The following is a 16,968-nucleotide window of genomic DNA, read 5'->3' as shown; positions in this document are numbered from 1 at the left end:
CAAGCCATACATGCAATTCACATCAGGCAGGCAGACACACAGCATACAGAAATGCCAACTTCTAAAAGTGGCATTTCTCCACCAGTCACCATAAATCTGTGCACACCATTGTGCAGCATTTATCCTTACAAGTTCATACATACTAAACCCGACCCTGCAATCTTCTCATACCAGGAATTACCATGGACAAACTCATTCCCCATGCATTCCAATGGGAGGGCAGGCCAATCTCACCACACACACTCAGAGAGCGCACACACTTTACACTGGGCCACAGTGCTAAAGTGCCCAGAGGCCTAAAACCACTGCCACCATGACAGAGCTTAAGGCAAAAAGTTCAGGGGTGAACCTGCCAAAACGGGCCAAGTCCAACACTGGTCATACCAGAATGGGACAAATTAACAGGTCCAGGCCAACTGCGAATGTGCACGGACCGACTACACGGACATAGTTAGGCCCGCTGAACAAAGTACCTTAAATCCTGGTTTGAGGAGCATTGCGAGGATCCGTGTCTTAAATGCATTGTGCAGCCAAATTGATTTGTCGGTTCGAAGATGCGGCAAGGCGACAGTGTGAGGTCCAGTGTTATGATTGAGGATCCCATCGACTAGGACTTGCGATGCGAAGTACGAAGTCGAGGATGTGTTGCGACTCTGCAATGTGGAGTCCAGCGGCGGGGCTGCTGTCAACGAGGAATGTATGGGCCTGCTCCGAGGATTCATCGCACTGCAGTATTTTTGATGCGGTGACGGGTTGCAGTGCAGGTCTTTGTGTCTGTTCCGATCCACGCAACAGCTGCAATGAGTTGGTTCTGCTAGGGGATGCGCCGAAGAGCAGAGGAGGGTGTCAGTTCCGCTGAATCCACAAAGGCTGGCACTTCCAAGAGTCTATGACTGGGGTGGAACCACTTGGCTGGGGAGACTCAGATGGCAGAGTCCAGGTGATTAGTTAAGGTTATTGATGCCTTCTGTCACGGAGGCTCAAGTCAGGAGGCCAGCAAACTAGCCCTTGGAGCGACTCTGGTGTTCTGGGTTCACGTGATGCAGGTCAAGTCATTCTTATCCAGGTAAAAGAGCAGCAGGTCAACACAGCAAAGCAGCAGCCCATCAAGACAGCAGTATACCAGGGCACCAGTCCAGCAGGGCAGCAGTCCTCCTTTCTGGCAGAGTATCTACAGGTCTAGACGTGTACTAAAGAGTTGGTGTCTCAGGTACAGTACTTATATCAAGTTGTGCCTTTGAAGTGGGGGAAAAGCTCTATATGTTCCCTTTGTAGTACACAGGTATCCTGCCTTCCCTATTCTGGCTCCATACTAACTACAGGTAGGTGTTGTGTGGAGGCAGAACACAGCCTATTCAAGTGCAAGTAGGGCTGCCTTCTCATACTGTAAGTGATTGCCCATCCAGGCACACCTAAGCTATCTATTGTATGTGGCTGTCTAGGAAGAATACACAAAGCCCAACTGTCTGCTAGTCTCAGTCATGTGACCCACAGACAGGCTACATGCACTAAATGGGTATGGCAGGAAAATGCTAACTTTCTAAAATTGGCATTTTCAAAATTGCAATTGAAAATCCAACCTCACCATAACTTAGGATTTCTCATTACAATTCCAAAAACACTGGGCAATAGCTGGATATGTGCTCCCATTTGAAATTGCAGCTTATTAAATGTAATAGGTAACTCCAATGTTAGTATATAAGACAGGTAGGCCTGCAGCAGTGAAAAACAATGTAAGAGCTTTTTACCACCAGGACATGTAAAACTTAAAATTACATTCCCCACTTTGCACCCTGCCCTGAGTGCAGTTCAGGGCCTACCCTAGGGGTGACTTATATGAATTAAAAAGGATGATTTGGGCATGGCAAAGGGTTAATTTTGATAGACTGAAATGGCAGGTTAAACTGCACATACAGGCTGCAATGGGAGACCTGAGACATGTTTAAAGTGCTACTTGGGTGGGAGGCACAATAAGTGCTACAGGCCCATTAACAGCATTTAATTTACAGGCCCTGGGCAAGGGTACTACAGCTTTACTAGGGACTTGCAAGTAAATTAAATGTGCTAGCTGGGCATAAGTAAATTCTAGCATATTTTAAGGAGAAAGCATAAGCACTTTAGCACTGGTTAGCTGTGGTAAAATGCACAGTCCTAAGGCCAGCAAAAATTAATTCAGCAAAAAGTGGAGGGTAAAGGCAAAGGAATTCAGGGTGACCCTGCAGAAAGGGACAGGTCCAACATGATCCCCCCAACCTAAAGCCAGGGGAGACTAATCAACACCTTGATGGATTTCCCTTCTTAAGCGATAGAAGGTGAACAATGGCCCTCTACTGCAGAGGAACTTGCCACTTCAACACAATTCTGAATTCAGTTAGATCCCCTGTCTGCATTCCCCTGAGCCGCTGGACCGGCCTATGGGGAACCCTTTTCCGCACCCGAGAACCCAATCTGTGCAGCACCTATCCTTAACTTGCTCACAGATGCAACCCAGTAGGCAGACAATACCAAGATGGCCAACAAAGTGATGTGGCCAATTCCACCCCTTGGATCACACTTCTACCCCGAACCCAAGAAAACACTGCCTATAACGACAGCAACCAACAGAGGCCACTGGCAGTTGTCAGTGTCAGGAACCAGGCCCCAGTCCATCCACTGCCAGGTGGAAGTTCTAAGTGAGGACATTTAGTAGGCCACCCTTCCAGCCTCGGGGTTGGCAAAGAGTTCCCTGTGGGCTCAAGAGGGTTCTCTAACCTCTGAGGTTTCTCAGAGTGGGATTAGGGGGAGACAGCCCTGGGCCTTAGGCACCCTACTTCCACTACACCTCCCACCAGTTTAAGGGTGGTAGCCTGAGACTTGCCACTCAGCCCAGGATCTGTACCCTGAGGCTTAACAGGGGACGTGGTGAGGCCTCCCTTACCAGCCACTCCATTTAGGCTCATGTACCCTCTGCTTGGGAGTAGTATCCCTAACAAACCTAACTGTCACCTCTCCCAGTTCTTCTGGCACGGGGTGGGGGGCTCAATCCGTAGAATACAGGTTATGGGCATCTGGGGATTAACTATTGCCTGAGTTACCCTACACACCTGGCCGGTGTACTGCTTTGTGAGAACTAGCCTTCCACTACCATGGTGTGGCTAACCCCAGTGTCTCGCAAGCAGTCACAGGCATCCCATTCACTTTCACCTGGCAGAAGTGACAACCCCCACCCTCAGGGATCACAAGCTCACCCCCAGCTAAAGGAGATCATGGAGTGGTCTATGACCTGCTCCTGTGATCTACTTACCCCTAAGGCCAGCCTGGCCAATCCTGTAGCGGTCCAACCAGTGGTTTCTTTGAACAGATGGCACTCAAAGAACCCAGACTGGAAATGGGGCGCCCTGGGCCACCTCTCATCAGTACCAGACCCCTGTTTCACAGAAGGGGCTTGGGAACCCTTACTCTGGGACTTGTCTGGTTCATCTTTAACCTCCCCTCTCTCTGCTGGGGGGTAACCTGAATCACCCTTCTTGGGGTCACTGTGGATATCTAGTAGAGCTGCACCATGACAAAGTAACAGGTTGAGGCTGACCGTAATGGAGGAAGGGCCAGCTACAGCGACCTAGTTAGGTCCACTGTACAGGAGTACCATTAAATTCAGGTTTGCCGAGCGTTGCGAGGATCCACGTCAAAGATACGTCACATAGCAGAAGCAATACGTTTCTTCTGAGATTTAGTGAGGCTGCTGTGCGAAGTCCTGTGTTGTCGTTAAGGATCTCATCTACCAGGGGTTAAGATGCGAAGTCCCGAGTAGAGGATGCGCTGCTCAGTCAGGGCGGTGCATCGGCTCCAAGGAGCTGCGAGGTTGCGATGCGGATTCTGGTGTAGGGAATTAGGCTGCCGTCGACGAGGGAAACACGCTCCTGCGCCAAGGATGCTCTGCGTTGTGCAGCAGAGGAGATATGTTGGTTCTGCTGGATCCACAGATGCTGGGAGAGCACCTTAAGCTCACTTCCAAGGGTCCAGGACAAAGGTGGCACCACTTGCCTGGGTAGACCCACAGATGGCAGAGTCCAGGTGCTAGGTCAAGGTTGTTGGAGCCTTCTTTCCCTGAGACTCAAGTCAGGAGGCCAGGCAACTAGCCCTTGGAGTCACTCTGGGTGCAGGTGACACAGGTCCATCCCTTCTCACCCAGGCAAAAAGACAGCAGGTCATCAAAGCAAGGCAGTAGTCCAGCAGGGGAGCACATGGGCAGAGTGGTAGTCCATCAGCAGCACAGCAGTTCTTCTTCCTCCACAGGTCCAGGAGTGTATTGAAGAGTTTGTGTCTGCGGTCCAGTATTTATACCTAGTTGTGCCGTTGAAGTGGGGGAGAAACTTCTAGAGGTTTCCCTTTTAAGTCCACGGGCATCCTGGCTTCCTGGTCATGGCTCCAGTCTAATTAAAGGTGTATGCAGCTCTTTTTGTGGAGGCAGAACACAGCTATTCAGGTGTAAGGGGGGCTGTGCTCAGCTCCGCCCTCCCATCCTGCCAATGATAGCCCATCCAGGTACATCTAAGCACTCTATTTTGTGTGGCTGTCTAGGAGGAATACACAAAGTCCAAATGTCAGCTACACCTAGTCATGAGCCCCAGAGGAAGACTACTGGACATTATTTTCTGAGGCAGGAAAAGGACAACTTTCTACAAGTGGCATTTTCAAAATTGCAATTACAAATTAAACATCGCCGTAGGTTAGAATTCTTTACTACAATTCCAAAGACACCCAACATGAGCTCGTTACATGCTCCCAACTAGAAGTCAGAGCTTATTAAATGTAATAAGTTAACTCCATTGTTAGGCACATGACCAGGATGTTACATGGGGGAAACATGGCGCCGCAGGTTAGAGCGGCGAGCACGCTCCTGTCAGCAGCCGATCCGGAGCTACACTGCTACCGCTACGACCGTGATGTGAGCGGGGAGAGTGGGAGAAAGTGAAGAATCGGCTTCCCTTCAAGCATGTACTGACCGGCTTCTTCTCCGCAGCAGCAGCTTCTGTGCTTTCTGTGCGATTCTCGACGCTGTGGTCAGGTTCGGGGGTCGGAGTGCGGAGAGTACGGAGAGGGGGCGGAGCCCTTCGTGTTTGTGGTTCTCAGCCGCAGAGGTGTCTGCAGGTGGGGGCTTGCGTCGAGGAGCCTTGAGGCTTGGGAGCCGTGTGTTGACCCGGCGTTTTTTTTTCTCCGGCTGCCGCTTGGGTTTAGTGCGTGTGGATGTGCCCACCGGCAGTGTTCGTTCTGCCGATCTCCGCCTCTCATTTGTGTTGGTGGCGGGCGGCAGTAGAGATTAGACGCGGCCGGGTGGCCGCGGCACGAAGACTGCATACGGTGGCAGAGAGTGGCAGGGGGAGCAGGAAGAAGCATAACAAGGCAATAGACGCTGAGAGATCCGAGAGAGCGGTGGGAGCTGAGAGAGAGCTGGCCGAGCTGGAGGATCAAGGTGACATCAACGCTTGTGCAAGTAAGGTGGGATCAATTGATGCAAGGGGGCCTGCAAATAGTGACTACAACGAGGACTTAATCAGTGAGTCACAAGTGAGAACAACAAGAAGCAAAGCTAAAACCTTAGAAACTTTAGAGAACGAACTACAGGGTCCAGGGTACACTTGGGGGGAGGTTCACAGGAAAGCACAGGAGCTTAAAAAAAATCTGAATTAGCGATAGATACTAAAATACAACAAAGAAACAAAAACAAATCCAAGAGTAAGAGCTCAAAAGCCCCAGGTGACATAACTCCATCACTGCGCTCTTATTTTAAAGTTCTACCTCAAGTTTTGCAGATTACGCAGATTACGCAGGATATGGCAGCAGCAGCTATGGATAGCAACAAGGAAATGCAGAGCAAACCTGACTCACTATCAACTGGGGCTGTAGTCGCTGTGTTACCACATGAGGGGCAAGAGGCCGAAGCTTCAACCACCTCTCTCACACCTCTGGCCTCTAAAACCCCTACAGAGAAGGGTACTTCCAGCGCTGTATCTCAAGGGGAAGCATCCCTCGATGTATCAGTTGGAAGGGAGGCCGAACAAAACACAGCTCTAGATTTTGGCAAATCGCTCGAAGCTATAGTCTCCTCCATCGCAACAATGCGAGAAGAGATCAGACAGGAATTTGCAGTCTCTAAAGTAAATCAAAATGAAATAGGAGTAACTTGTGAAGAGCTAGGACATAAGGTCGATGGCCTTTTTGTAAGGACCGAGACTCTAGAAAGTTCTGTAGGTCTTCTAACCAATAACTTGGAGTGCGCCAGATCAAAAATATATAACCTCCAAAAAGAGGGAGAAAATATGAAAGAGCGAATAGAGGTATTGGAAAACTTTTCTAGACGCAATAACATCCGTCTTTTAAAGATTCCGGAAGGGAAAGAAAATGGAGATCTCAAGGGATATATAATAAAACTAATAAAAGAGGCACTCAATTTGGAAGAAACGGCTGAAGAACTTAACAAGGACATCCAGCAGATACATAGAGATCCGTTTCGCATGAACCCAGCAAGGACCAAACCTAGGAAAGTTCTAATTAACTTCCTGACGTATGCTCTTAAAGAGAAAATACTAAATTCTGCTCGAGCGGTTGAGAGAGGCAGGGATCGACGGCACGGCCCTGATCTGGTTTCACTCCTACCTCAGCGAAAGAAAACAGGCCGTATCCCTCCCCCCTTTCCAATCGGTCTTTTCCCCTGTCCCTCACGGTGTTCCCCAGGGTTCCTCTATCAGTCCGATTCTTTTTAATGTTTACTTGAAACCACTGGTCACGTTAATTAAATCACATAACTTGACCACAGTAAACTATGCGGACGATACCCAGCTCCTCTTCTCTTGGGAAGGCGAAGATTCCATCTCCTTGCAAGCCTTCCATGAGTGTCTAAGAGACACCGCGAGCTGGTTGCACCGGAACTCCCTTCAGTTCAACGCCTCGAAAACCGAGGTGCTGTTCTGTCCTGCGAGTCGCATACCCCGCCCTCTGCCCGCTGAGTTCTGGCCCCCGGAAAACTCTAACAACCCGCCACCTGTTACCAGTGTTCGCAACCTGGGCGTCATGCTAAATCACCAACTGAGCATGGAAACGCAGGTCTCAAGAACAGTCGCTACCTGCTCTGGCTTTATGCGCTCACTGCGCAAGGTCTTGCCTTTGTTACCTCCCTCCGCCAGAGCATTAGTAGTCAGGTGTACTATTCTTAGTCGCCTTGACTACTGTAATGCCCTGCTGCTTGAATCTCCTGCGACACTACTGGACAGACTCCAACGAGTTCAGTCGGCAGCAGCCAAACTGGCTCTTGGCTGGACCAGGAGATCCTCGGCCACCGCTGCACTGGCCGAGCTGCACTGGCTGCCTTTGAAGCAACGCATTGCCTTCAAGGCCCTCTGCCTGGTCTTTAAGGCACTACATGGTGCAGGACCCAGACCTCTTCAACGTCTGTTCTCTTGGTACACCCCCACCAGAACACTCAGGTCCACAACTGCCAGCCTTGTGAGAGTGCCCAGATGTAAGAAGGCCAGGATGGGGGGAAGATCGTTCAGAGTAGCTGCAGCCAAGCTGTGGAACAGTCTGCCTGTCGATATTCGCCAAATCCCCCATCTCCTCCCCTTCAGGAAACGAATCAAAACATGGCTCTTTCCTCCACCCCTTTAAACCGGCCAGCCACAGTCCATTCCCCCCCCTGGCAATAAACCCCAGGAGTAGCTACCAGCGCCAGGATACCTGCCAGGTGACAGCCGCGCTCTATAAATATTTTAAATAAATAAATAAATACAATAAAAGGTCCTGACTTTTCATTTGAGATCCGCTCTGACCTCTCAAAAAGTACATTGGAGAGACAGTGGGAATTGGGACAGCGCATGGATAAATTTAGATCGTACGGGGCTACGGTGCAGATGAGATTCCCTGCATTCCTTCGCATCATGTATAATAATAAGATGCATAATGTCCGTACTATACAGGATGCAGATGAGCTGTTAGAATCCATCCGAGACCATGCTCAAGCTCAAGCCCATGACCAGGCTCACTCTCACAAGATTTAGAAATCAAACTAAGTTAGATGAGTGCAGACATAGATCCGCAGGTCTTCCAGAATTAGATGGTAGAACCTAAAAACAAGGTATATATATATAAATAAAAGATCACATATGGGGGACCGGTAATATAAAAGGGAAAAAAAAACAAAAAAACATGCATAATAAATAAAGATATTCACTGGGAGACGATGCACAGGGAAGGGGGAGATCGAATAAAGAAGAAACAAGCTTCTAAAAAAAAAAATATATATATACTTAATAAAATAAAATAGCACATAACTCCCGCCTACGATTATCTCAACATAGTGCAACAAGTTAGCTACTTGTGATCTCATCTCTTCTTTACTCGCTCATAGACCAATATACTCTTTGTGTAAGACTAGGTAGCAGTAATGGCTCATGGATGGGCTGTAGATGGGCGTTAACCTGGCTAAAGATCGAGCCAGAGTAAATAAGGGGGGGTTTCCCGGGGTAAGGGTAGGGGGGGGGGGGGGGGGTAGATTAGAAAAAAAAAATCCTCATCTGTGCCTCTATACTGCTGTTTTAAATATCCAATTACTACAATCTTTACAAAAACAGGTTTTTTCCATGCTAGGTTTAAGAAATTTCCACATAAATAGCAAAAGATGAAGGGTGACAGGGATAGAAGCAAAATATGACATGTACTAAATTTTTGTCCTGGAACATGAATGGTCTGCGCGTGAGAGTAAGACGTTAGCGCATACTACAATACCTGAGAGACTCACGGGCGCAGGTCATAGCGTTGCAGGAAACACACCTTCTCAGAACAGAGGCAAACACTATACTAAAAAAACATAGGTGGATTGACAAATTTTGTTCCACAGACCATAATGCTAACATAAGAGGGGTTGTGTTCATTTTTTAAAAATCTGCAAAAGCAGAAATACTACATTGCAGGGAAGACCAAACAGGGAGATGGCTAATAGTTAGAGTTTCGCTTGATGGCCAGATTAGAACTTTGGTGGGCTACTATGGCCCAAACTCGGACGACCCATCACACCTAGACGCAATAAGGACTCAATTAATAACAGTGCAGGAGCCAATAATCTGGATGGGAGATTTTAATATTGTTCTTGATCCCAAACTAGATAAATCAATAAGGTCTAAAACTATTGGCTCTATTAAATCTAGAGAAACACTTAAAGCAATAATGACATACGTGGGTCTGGCAGATCTTTGGAGAGAAAGAGTAGGTAATAAGACGGGGGTGTCTTATAGGAACAGCCGGTTTAAACACAAATCCAGAATAGATTATGCCTTCTTTAGTTACTGTTTAAAAGACAGTCTCGAGTCAATAGATTATCTACCATAACATCTATCAGACCACTCTGCGTTAGAGTTCACTCTTAAGTCTGACACCACTGTCAAACAACCTTCATGGTCTTTTGACAGGACACTCCTGCTTGAGGAAGACGAAGTCAACTTCCTAGTAAAGGAATCTATAAACTTCTTTGAATTAAATAGAAATTCAGCAACCCCAACAGTCGTTTGGGAGACATTCAAAGCGTTCTTAAGAGGGCAAATCACTAATAGAGCCTCTTATAGACAGAAGGTATATTTTGACAAGATAAACAGATTAGAACAAGATATGAAAACTTTAGAGTCAAAAATGGTATCGCCTTCAATAACAGCCGAAGAGCAAGAAAGACTGGCTGAATTGAAAGCTGAATTAGAGAATACTTTGCAGGAGAGAATCAATAAGAGGTGGGAAGCGAGCAAATCCTATCAATTTGAGTTTGGAGAAAGTGTTGGGAAAATTCTGGCTTGGAAAATTAAATCTGATAAAGCCCTAAATTACATCAGGGAAATCAAGATAGAAGGTGAGCCAGAGATAAGAACCACCAGCCCTGAGATAGGGAGAGCGTTTCTTGAGTTTTTTCAAGATATCTACAAAGAGGATCTCCCCAACGACCAAAACGCAAGAGATAGATGGTTAGACGCCATTACACTACCTAGTTTCTCAACAAACCAGAGCAAATCAGAGTCAGATATTACAGAAGAGGAGGTGAAAAAAGCTATTAGTCAAACTAAAAAAGGGAAAGCAGCAGGCCCGGATGGTTTGCCGGGAGAAATCTATAGATCTCTTGAGAACACTATTACACCTGTGCTAACTGAACTCTTTAATGGCATCTTAATGGAAGAACAGCCAATGCCCAAGTCTTGGGGTGAGGCCACAATTGTTCTCATCCCAAAACCAGGGAAATCTCCATTAGAATGCGGGTCATACAGACCAATATCGTTACTTAACAACGATTATAACATTTTTACAACTATCATTGCTACGAGACTGGCTAGCGTTATTGGTACTGTAGTCCATCATGATCAGAAGGGGTTTATAAAGGGGCGACAACTAACTGAGTTAACGCGGGAATTAATTGGGGCTATAGATATTGCTACTGCTTTCTCTCTGCCCTTGGCTACCTTGACTCTATACGCAACTAAGGCGTTTGACAGAGTCAATTGGCTCTATCTAAATGACGTCTTAAAAAAAATCAATTGTGGGGAAGTGTTTTGCAGAACTATTAAGCAGTTATATAGTACACCATCAGCTAGGCTGCTGGTTAACGGGTCCCTGACTGAAGCATTTAGCATTACTCGAGGAACAAGGCAGGGCTGCCCACTTTCCCCTCTCCTATTCGATTTGTACATCGAGCCTTTTGCCCAGGTGTTAAGGGAAGAGGCTAATATTCCATCTTTTGTTTCGGAGAGTGGGAAAGACGGGTAGCATTATACGCAGACGACATCTTAGTGTTTACATCTGACCCACTTAGGGCATTCCCAGTGGTCATACAACGGGCTGAAGAATTCGGCCATGTCTCGGGCTATGACATAAACTCGAGTAAGAGCGAAATTATGGCATGGAATCTACCCAACCTAGATGTTGGGATAAACATCTCATCCTCAATGCGGTATCTGGGAATCAAAATAACCCAAGATGTGGACAGCCTTGCACAAACTAATTTGGAAAGAATACACAGTGAAAACAAAAGACTTATGAAATCTTGGACACATTTGCCTCTTTCCATAACAGGAAGGGTAAATCTAGTCAAAATGTGTATTCTCCCAAAATTCACCTTTGTTTTCAATACTATCCCAATCGCTATGGACACAAAAATGATGGAAAAATGTCAAAGAGAAATTAACTCTTTTATATGGAATTACAAGACCACAAGAATAGCATGGAAGAAGCTCAGAAGAAAGAGAGAAAAAGAGGAACTTGCATTGCCGGACCCAATGTACTACTCATGGGCCTTTCAGATGTCTTATTCTAGAATGCTTCTCAAAATGCCATCTAACTTACCTAATACATCCATGTACGGGGCCATGCTAAGGGGGACAAATCTAGCAGCAGATGGCTTTATGTTTAAATTTGGAAGTCAGACATTTTTCAAAAACATCAAATTGAAAATATTATACTCATGGGCCAAAAATTGGTTTAATATCAGGAAGAAACTGGGCTTATCTTATTACTCAAATCATTCCCCAATGTGGGACTCTCCCGGTCTACCCTCATGCCTGAAAGACAATCTGTCCACTATATTAGAACAAGCAGGCATTACTAAATGGGGCCAATTATTTAAAGAAAAAAAACTGATAACTTGGGATGAGCTATATGATCTAGTTGGCCCGGGGCTTTCCAGATTTAAATATATCCAACTGGATAGCTGGGCAAGATCTGAAACCAGTATAGTGTAATATTGGGAAGACAAGTGAAACAGAACAACAATTGGTGGAACGACCACCTGGAGGAAGAGAAGTAGCCATATGGTATTGGCTTCTGCTGGAGGAAAGTGAAGGGGAGTTTAAACTCCCGGATGAGTTATGGGGGGCAGAGATTGGGCTTCCATGTGAGGAGAGGTGGATAAATTCCTTTGGTTTATTGCGTAAAATCGTAAAGCCCTCTTGGCTAGTACGAAATCATATTTTTTCGGTACATCGGGCATACTTAACACCACGAAAACTCTCTAAATATCAACCGGATAAAAAATGTAACAAATGTAACTTAGCAGATGCATGTAATGTACACATGTTCCTGGAATGCCCAAATATAGCAAAATTCTGGGAAGACGTGAAAAACACTTTAAACTCTATACTAAATACATCCCTGTCAATAACCCTCCCACTTGTCATCTTTGGGATGGAAGATAACATCATAGGCAAGGAGAAGTCATTTCTTTTTTACGCAATTCTATTAGCGAGAAGACAGATCTGCATTCAATGGGTAGAGAAGACACCTCCTTTACATTGCTCATGGCTCACATCTTTATACGAGACATCCAAAAGAGATCTATAAAGATCTGTTAGTAATAGAAACTTGGCTTTCTGGGACCTCCTGACCAACTGGAGATGATCCGGGGTTTTTTTTTTTTCCCCGGGTCCGATGATTATGCCATCTATACTCTTTTGGACCAAGGGCCTGGACAGTTTCGAGTAAGGTCCGGCAGGTTGAAACATACCTAGATGGAGTCAAAAGAACGCACCCCTAACTTTTACTGTCGGTATATATCTCCCACCAACATAACACATCACGTCAGCAATGTTGTGCAAGGTGGGTGGCATTATCCGTCTAAAGGGGAAGGCAGATGAGGACAAAAATAAATAAATAAATAAATAAATACAAAAATAAGTGAACTCCATTGTTAGTCTATGGGAGAGATAGGCCTTGCAATTGTGAAAAATGTAATCAGAGTTTTTCACTACCAGATCATGTAAAACAAAAATTTATATTACCCACCTTTTAAATGCATTCCACCCTGTAATGGGGGCTGTTTAGGGCCTACGCAAGGGGTGACATATGTATTAAAAAGGGACGTTTGGGCCTGGCAAAATGTTTATTTTGCCAGGTCGGAATGGCAGTTTGAACATGTCCCATGTCAGTCACTGCTGCACGCCCACTCGTAGCATTTAATTAACAGGCCCTGGGCACAGGTAATACCCCTTTACTAGGAACTTAAAAGTAAATTAAATATGCCAATTGGGTTTAAGCCAACTCTGCTATGTTTTAGGGAGACCTCAAAAGCACGTTAGCCCTGGTAGAGTCCAAAGACCAGCAAAACCAAATTCAGCAAAAGTAGAGTATAAAGGAAAAAAGTATGGGGGTGACCCTTCAGACAGGGCCAGGCCCAACAATGGCATACTGCTAACTGTGATATATCATCAATGCTTTCTTTGGTAAAATGAGCATTTAAAACCATTTTCCCCAACGCTAAAGAGCACGAATAGTTCATTCGGCTGGAGAAGGGAGTTGAAAAACAACAACTTTCTCTTACAACTCAAACTAACTCATATGCTTTAATTGTACTAAATCCAGGATGATTTTACCCTTGATACCAGGTTAAAGGAGAAGCATACCCTCAAAGGGGCCAGCAGTCTGCTGGACCTCGATCTTCCAGTCACATTAGAAATGTGAGTTATACTATCTCTTTACTACTGAAGAGCACCCCACATAAGCCTTGATTCCTCTGCAGATGACCCAACCTCTACCCTTCAGTTGACTGCTATTGAGCAACCAAAGTAGAGGTAGATAATTCTACCACCTAACACTCAGAATTATATTGTTGTCTATTCATTTTTACAACTCCACTTCCAATGGAGTCTTCACATGACCTCTGTATACTAAATGGGAGCAATAGGCTCATAGAGTTGTGGAGCAGGCTGGTACATAATGAGCCAGGTATTGCCAAGTTATAAAAATGTAAAACTACACTTTCTCTACGCAGTACTGTTTATTTATCAAATTATTATTGATCAGCCAGATAATCTGCAACTACCCTTTTAACTTTGACAGTAAACTGCATTTATTTAATTGCTCTGTGCGGATTAACCATGTTCAAAATAAGCAAATGATAATAGTGTTGAAGATAGTTGTCTCATAAACCCGTTGCGGGGTGGCCTCTTACCCGGTTACTGTGGTCGCTGACTTTGATGATGGGCTCATTCTTCCTGAGATCCCACACCACCGCTTTTCCACTAGGGTGAGCAGAAGACAATATATGCTGCACTTGTCGATTCCAGGCAACAACACAAATGTCTTCAGAAGGCTGAAAAAGTAGAAAATGAAAACAAATAAAATAATAGCATGAGTACGATATATTTAGGTTAACACATCACATCCAAAAGCACATTAACTGTTGACTGCAAAAGAGAGAGCTGAAATGACAGTGTGCGGCTGAGTAATGGACCCCTGCTGTAAAAGTTTGGGCACAGTGAGTCAAACAAATATCTGTAGTCCACATTTTACTGTGCCACACTAAAAAAAAAGGTACAAAATTCTTTATTGCGGGATTAGCTAAAATCCTTGCAATGGGAAAAACTCATTCAAATTAGTCAATATTAAAATTACTCATGAATACAATTAGAAAGGGTATAGAATCGTTAAAAGTACATATGACATTCCACTTCTGAGCAAAGTTAAAAAAACAATAAACAAACCAGACATTCCCTCACTACTTAAAGCATAAAGCTGGTTTGCTCTATCAGTACAATAGGCTGCATACAGGTCTTAAGTCAGAGTTACAGAATTCTAGTTTATGCAGCTTAATCAATCTTATAATACTAGCCTAATTAATCGGATCATAAGTTTGCAGTTAAATTTAACCTCGTTTTTGCTGTATTCATAAATTGCACTAGCCTACATGCTAGCTGAGCGTCGTTTCCATCAAAGCTGGCTATTAGTGCTTGCCTGAGTGTTCGTATTCCTCTTTGGTTCCACAGTGGTTTTAGTAAAAGTCTTCGCTCATTCTTTCAAGCTGAACAGCTGCACAGTATATGCAGAACGTGCTGTTTAAAATCTCCACAGGTTCTGCAGTTTATGTTTGCTTCGGAAAGTTCCCACGGTGGCAGGTGCTGATTTACGGGCAGGATGCCCATCCTCAATTTCAAATACAACTTTCATTTTTTTTGAGAACCCTGTTCTCAAATAAGCTTGTGGCAGAGACAGTGTGTAGCTCTGAATAACAAACCAGCCGTGGGGCCTCTTAGTCAATGTGGCCTTATCTTCCTCCAGAGATAGTAACTTAGCTGTTTTATTTACTAGCTTCTTAAAGATTTTGTGAGGCCCATTGAGTTCCCCGAGATCTTGTAGAGCAAGAGATCTTATTGCTGTTTGGAGGTAGATCATTTCAGGACTGTCTTTTTTTCTTTCTAGCTCTTTCCAAAAGAATGAGTAGAGAGAGACTTCCTCTGCTCCCTTTATCTTGTGCCAGCATTTGGTATATGCTCCTTTTCGAGCTAATTGCTGTTTCGGAGGCCAAACTCTAGCCTTAATTGTGTTGGAGATGTGTACTGGGGGAGGTTAAATATTATTTGTATTGTTTTTGACATCATTTTGTCCAAGATCGACTCATCTCTCCCTCTCATATTTTTGCTACGATAAGTGATGGTTGGTATCATTTTTGCTCGAAGCACTTCTAGTAAAGGAGTTAGACTTGGTCCTGCTTTTTTTGCTTGAGATTTATCAATGCTACTGCTAGTGAGATTCCTTTTCTTTTAATCAGTGCTTTTTGTTGTCCAAATAATCCCCTTCTATCGAACGTTATTCCCAAATATTTATATTCTTTGACCACCTCCAGCTGTTGATCTTGCAGTTCCCATTTAGGATAGTGGTTATTGTCTTTCCGTTGAGTATCATCACTTTTGATTTTTCTAAGTTTATTGATAACCCGTTCTTGTCTGAGAAGCTGCCTGTGGTAATTGTAGGATGTTGCAACCCAACTGGGGTTCTGCTTATCAGTATTAGATCATCCGCATACAATTGGTTCGACAGTAATAAACCTCCCAGGTTTGGGGCATGATGGGTACAGGTGTTAAGCTCTGACAAAAGATCGGCAAGAAAGAGGTTGAACAGAGTAGGAGCAAGAACACATCCCTGCTTCACCCCCTTTGTGGTACTTATATTCCTTGATAAACAGTTTGCGGATCTTGCTTTTAATTTCCTTTTTCATTTGCATTAATTTGTAGCTTTGGTTTATTGAAAGATTTCATCTTTGATCATTTGTGTGCCTACATGGTATGTATTCTCCATTTTTATTGACTGATTTTGCTTGTGTTGGTCTTGCATTTGAGCTAGCTAAGCATAGATTTTTTATTAAGTTCTCTGTTATTAATTCCATCTCCTTCTTTCTGTTTGTGAACTTCCCAGCAGATTTTTGCCTCTTCCAGGAGTTTTTCGGAATCAGCCGTTTTGCTTTTGATCTTCTTTTAATTTGATGTTACTATTAAGTTTTGAGATTCAGGTGGGGATGTTAGTGCTGTTCCGTGAGCCATAAGTATAAGCTCCTGTGGCATATGATCTCTGCACTTTTGCGTTCCGATCTTAAAATCAATAACTAATTTGAAAAATGAACAAGATAAGAAGGTGTAGTCTATTGCTGTACTTGCCCTTGAGTTGTGATAGGTGGCTGATTGTGGGTGGTCTCCAGGGAATCTGCTGTTTGATGCTATCCGGCCTAGACTAGTTAGCTCTGCAAATAATTCTTTAGATGCCTTAATTTGTATGCCCCATTTACACTCGTCTTGGGCTGGAATCCCCCAATCGAGAGAATGGTCTTCGGCCGGCATGTCATTCCATGCTGTCCCCGAGAGTAGCATATTAAAGTCTCCAGAGACAATATACTTCGATGTCTCCTCTTCAGTAATGAGCCTTGTGAGTTCCAACACTAGAAATTTTGCACCAGACTTTTTTCCACTCGGATGTAGATAGGTGTTAACCAGAATTAACTGCTGTTTGTTTTGTCTTGGCCCTGCTATCTCCATCTGTATTATGCTAATTCCATTGTTAGAAGCATTTTTCTTCAATAATTCTTTAGCTGTGGTAACCGATTTTATTGATGCATATATAGTGAGGCCTCCTTTCAGGTGTCCAAACTTCGAGCTTCTGCTGGCTGGAAGATGGTACGACTTATACACCTGTAAATGGAAA

General features: G+C 44.6%; 1 protein-coding gene across 1 annotated transcript in view; it reads right to left on the bottom strand.

The window, feature by feature from the left end:
* SEC31B (SEC31 homolog B, COPII component) overlaps positions 1-16,968 on the bottom strand; it is a 1,335,991-nt gene that overhangs the window by 1,210,103 nt on the left and 108,920 nt on the right. The window contains exon 2 of the mRNA XM_086922250.1: positions 13,949-14,089. Coding sequence (XP_086778376.1) covers positions 13,949-14,089 — 141 coding nt within the window. The remainder of the gene's footprint in view (positions 1-13,948; positions 14,090-16,968) is intronic.

This window comes from Lissotriton vulgaris, chromosome 5, assembly GCF_964263255.1.
Source record: "Lissotriton vulgaris chromosome 5, aLisVul1.2, whole genome shotgun sequence".
NCBI lineage: Eukaryota > Metazoa > Chordata > Amphibia > Caudata > Salamandridae > Lissotriton > Lissotriton vulgaris.
Note: the sequence above shows the minus strand (reverse complement) of the source record. Positions and strands in the feature narration are given on the sequence as shown.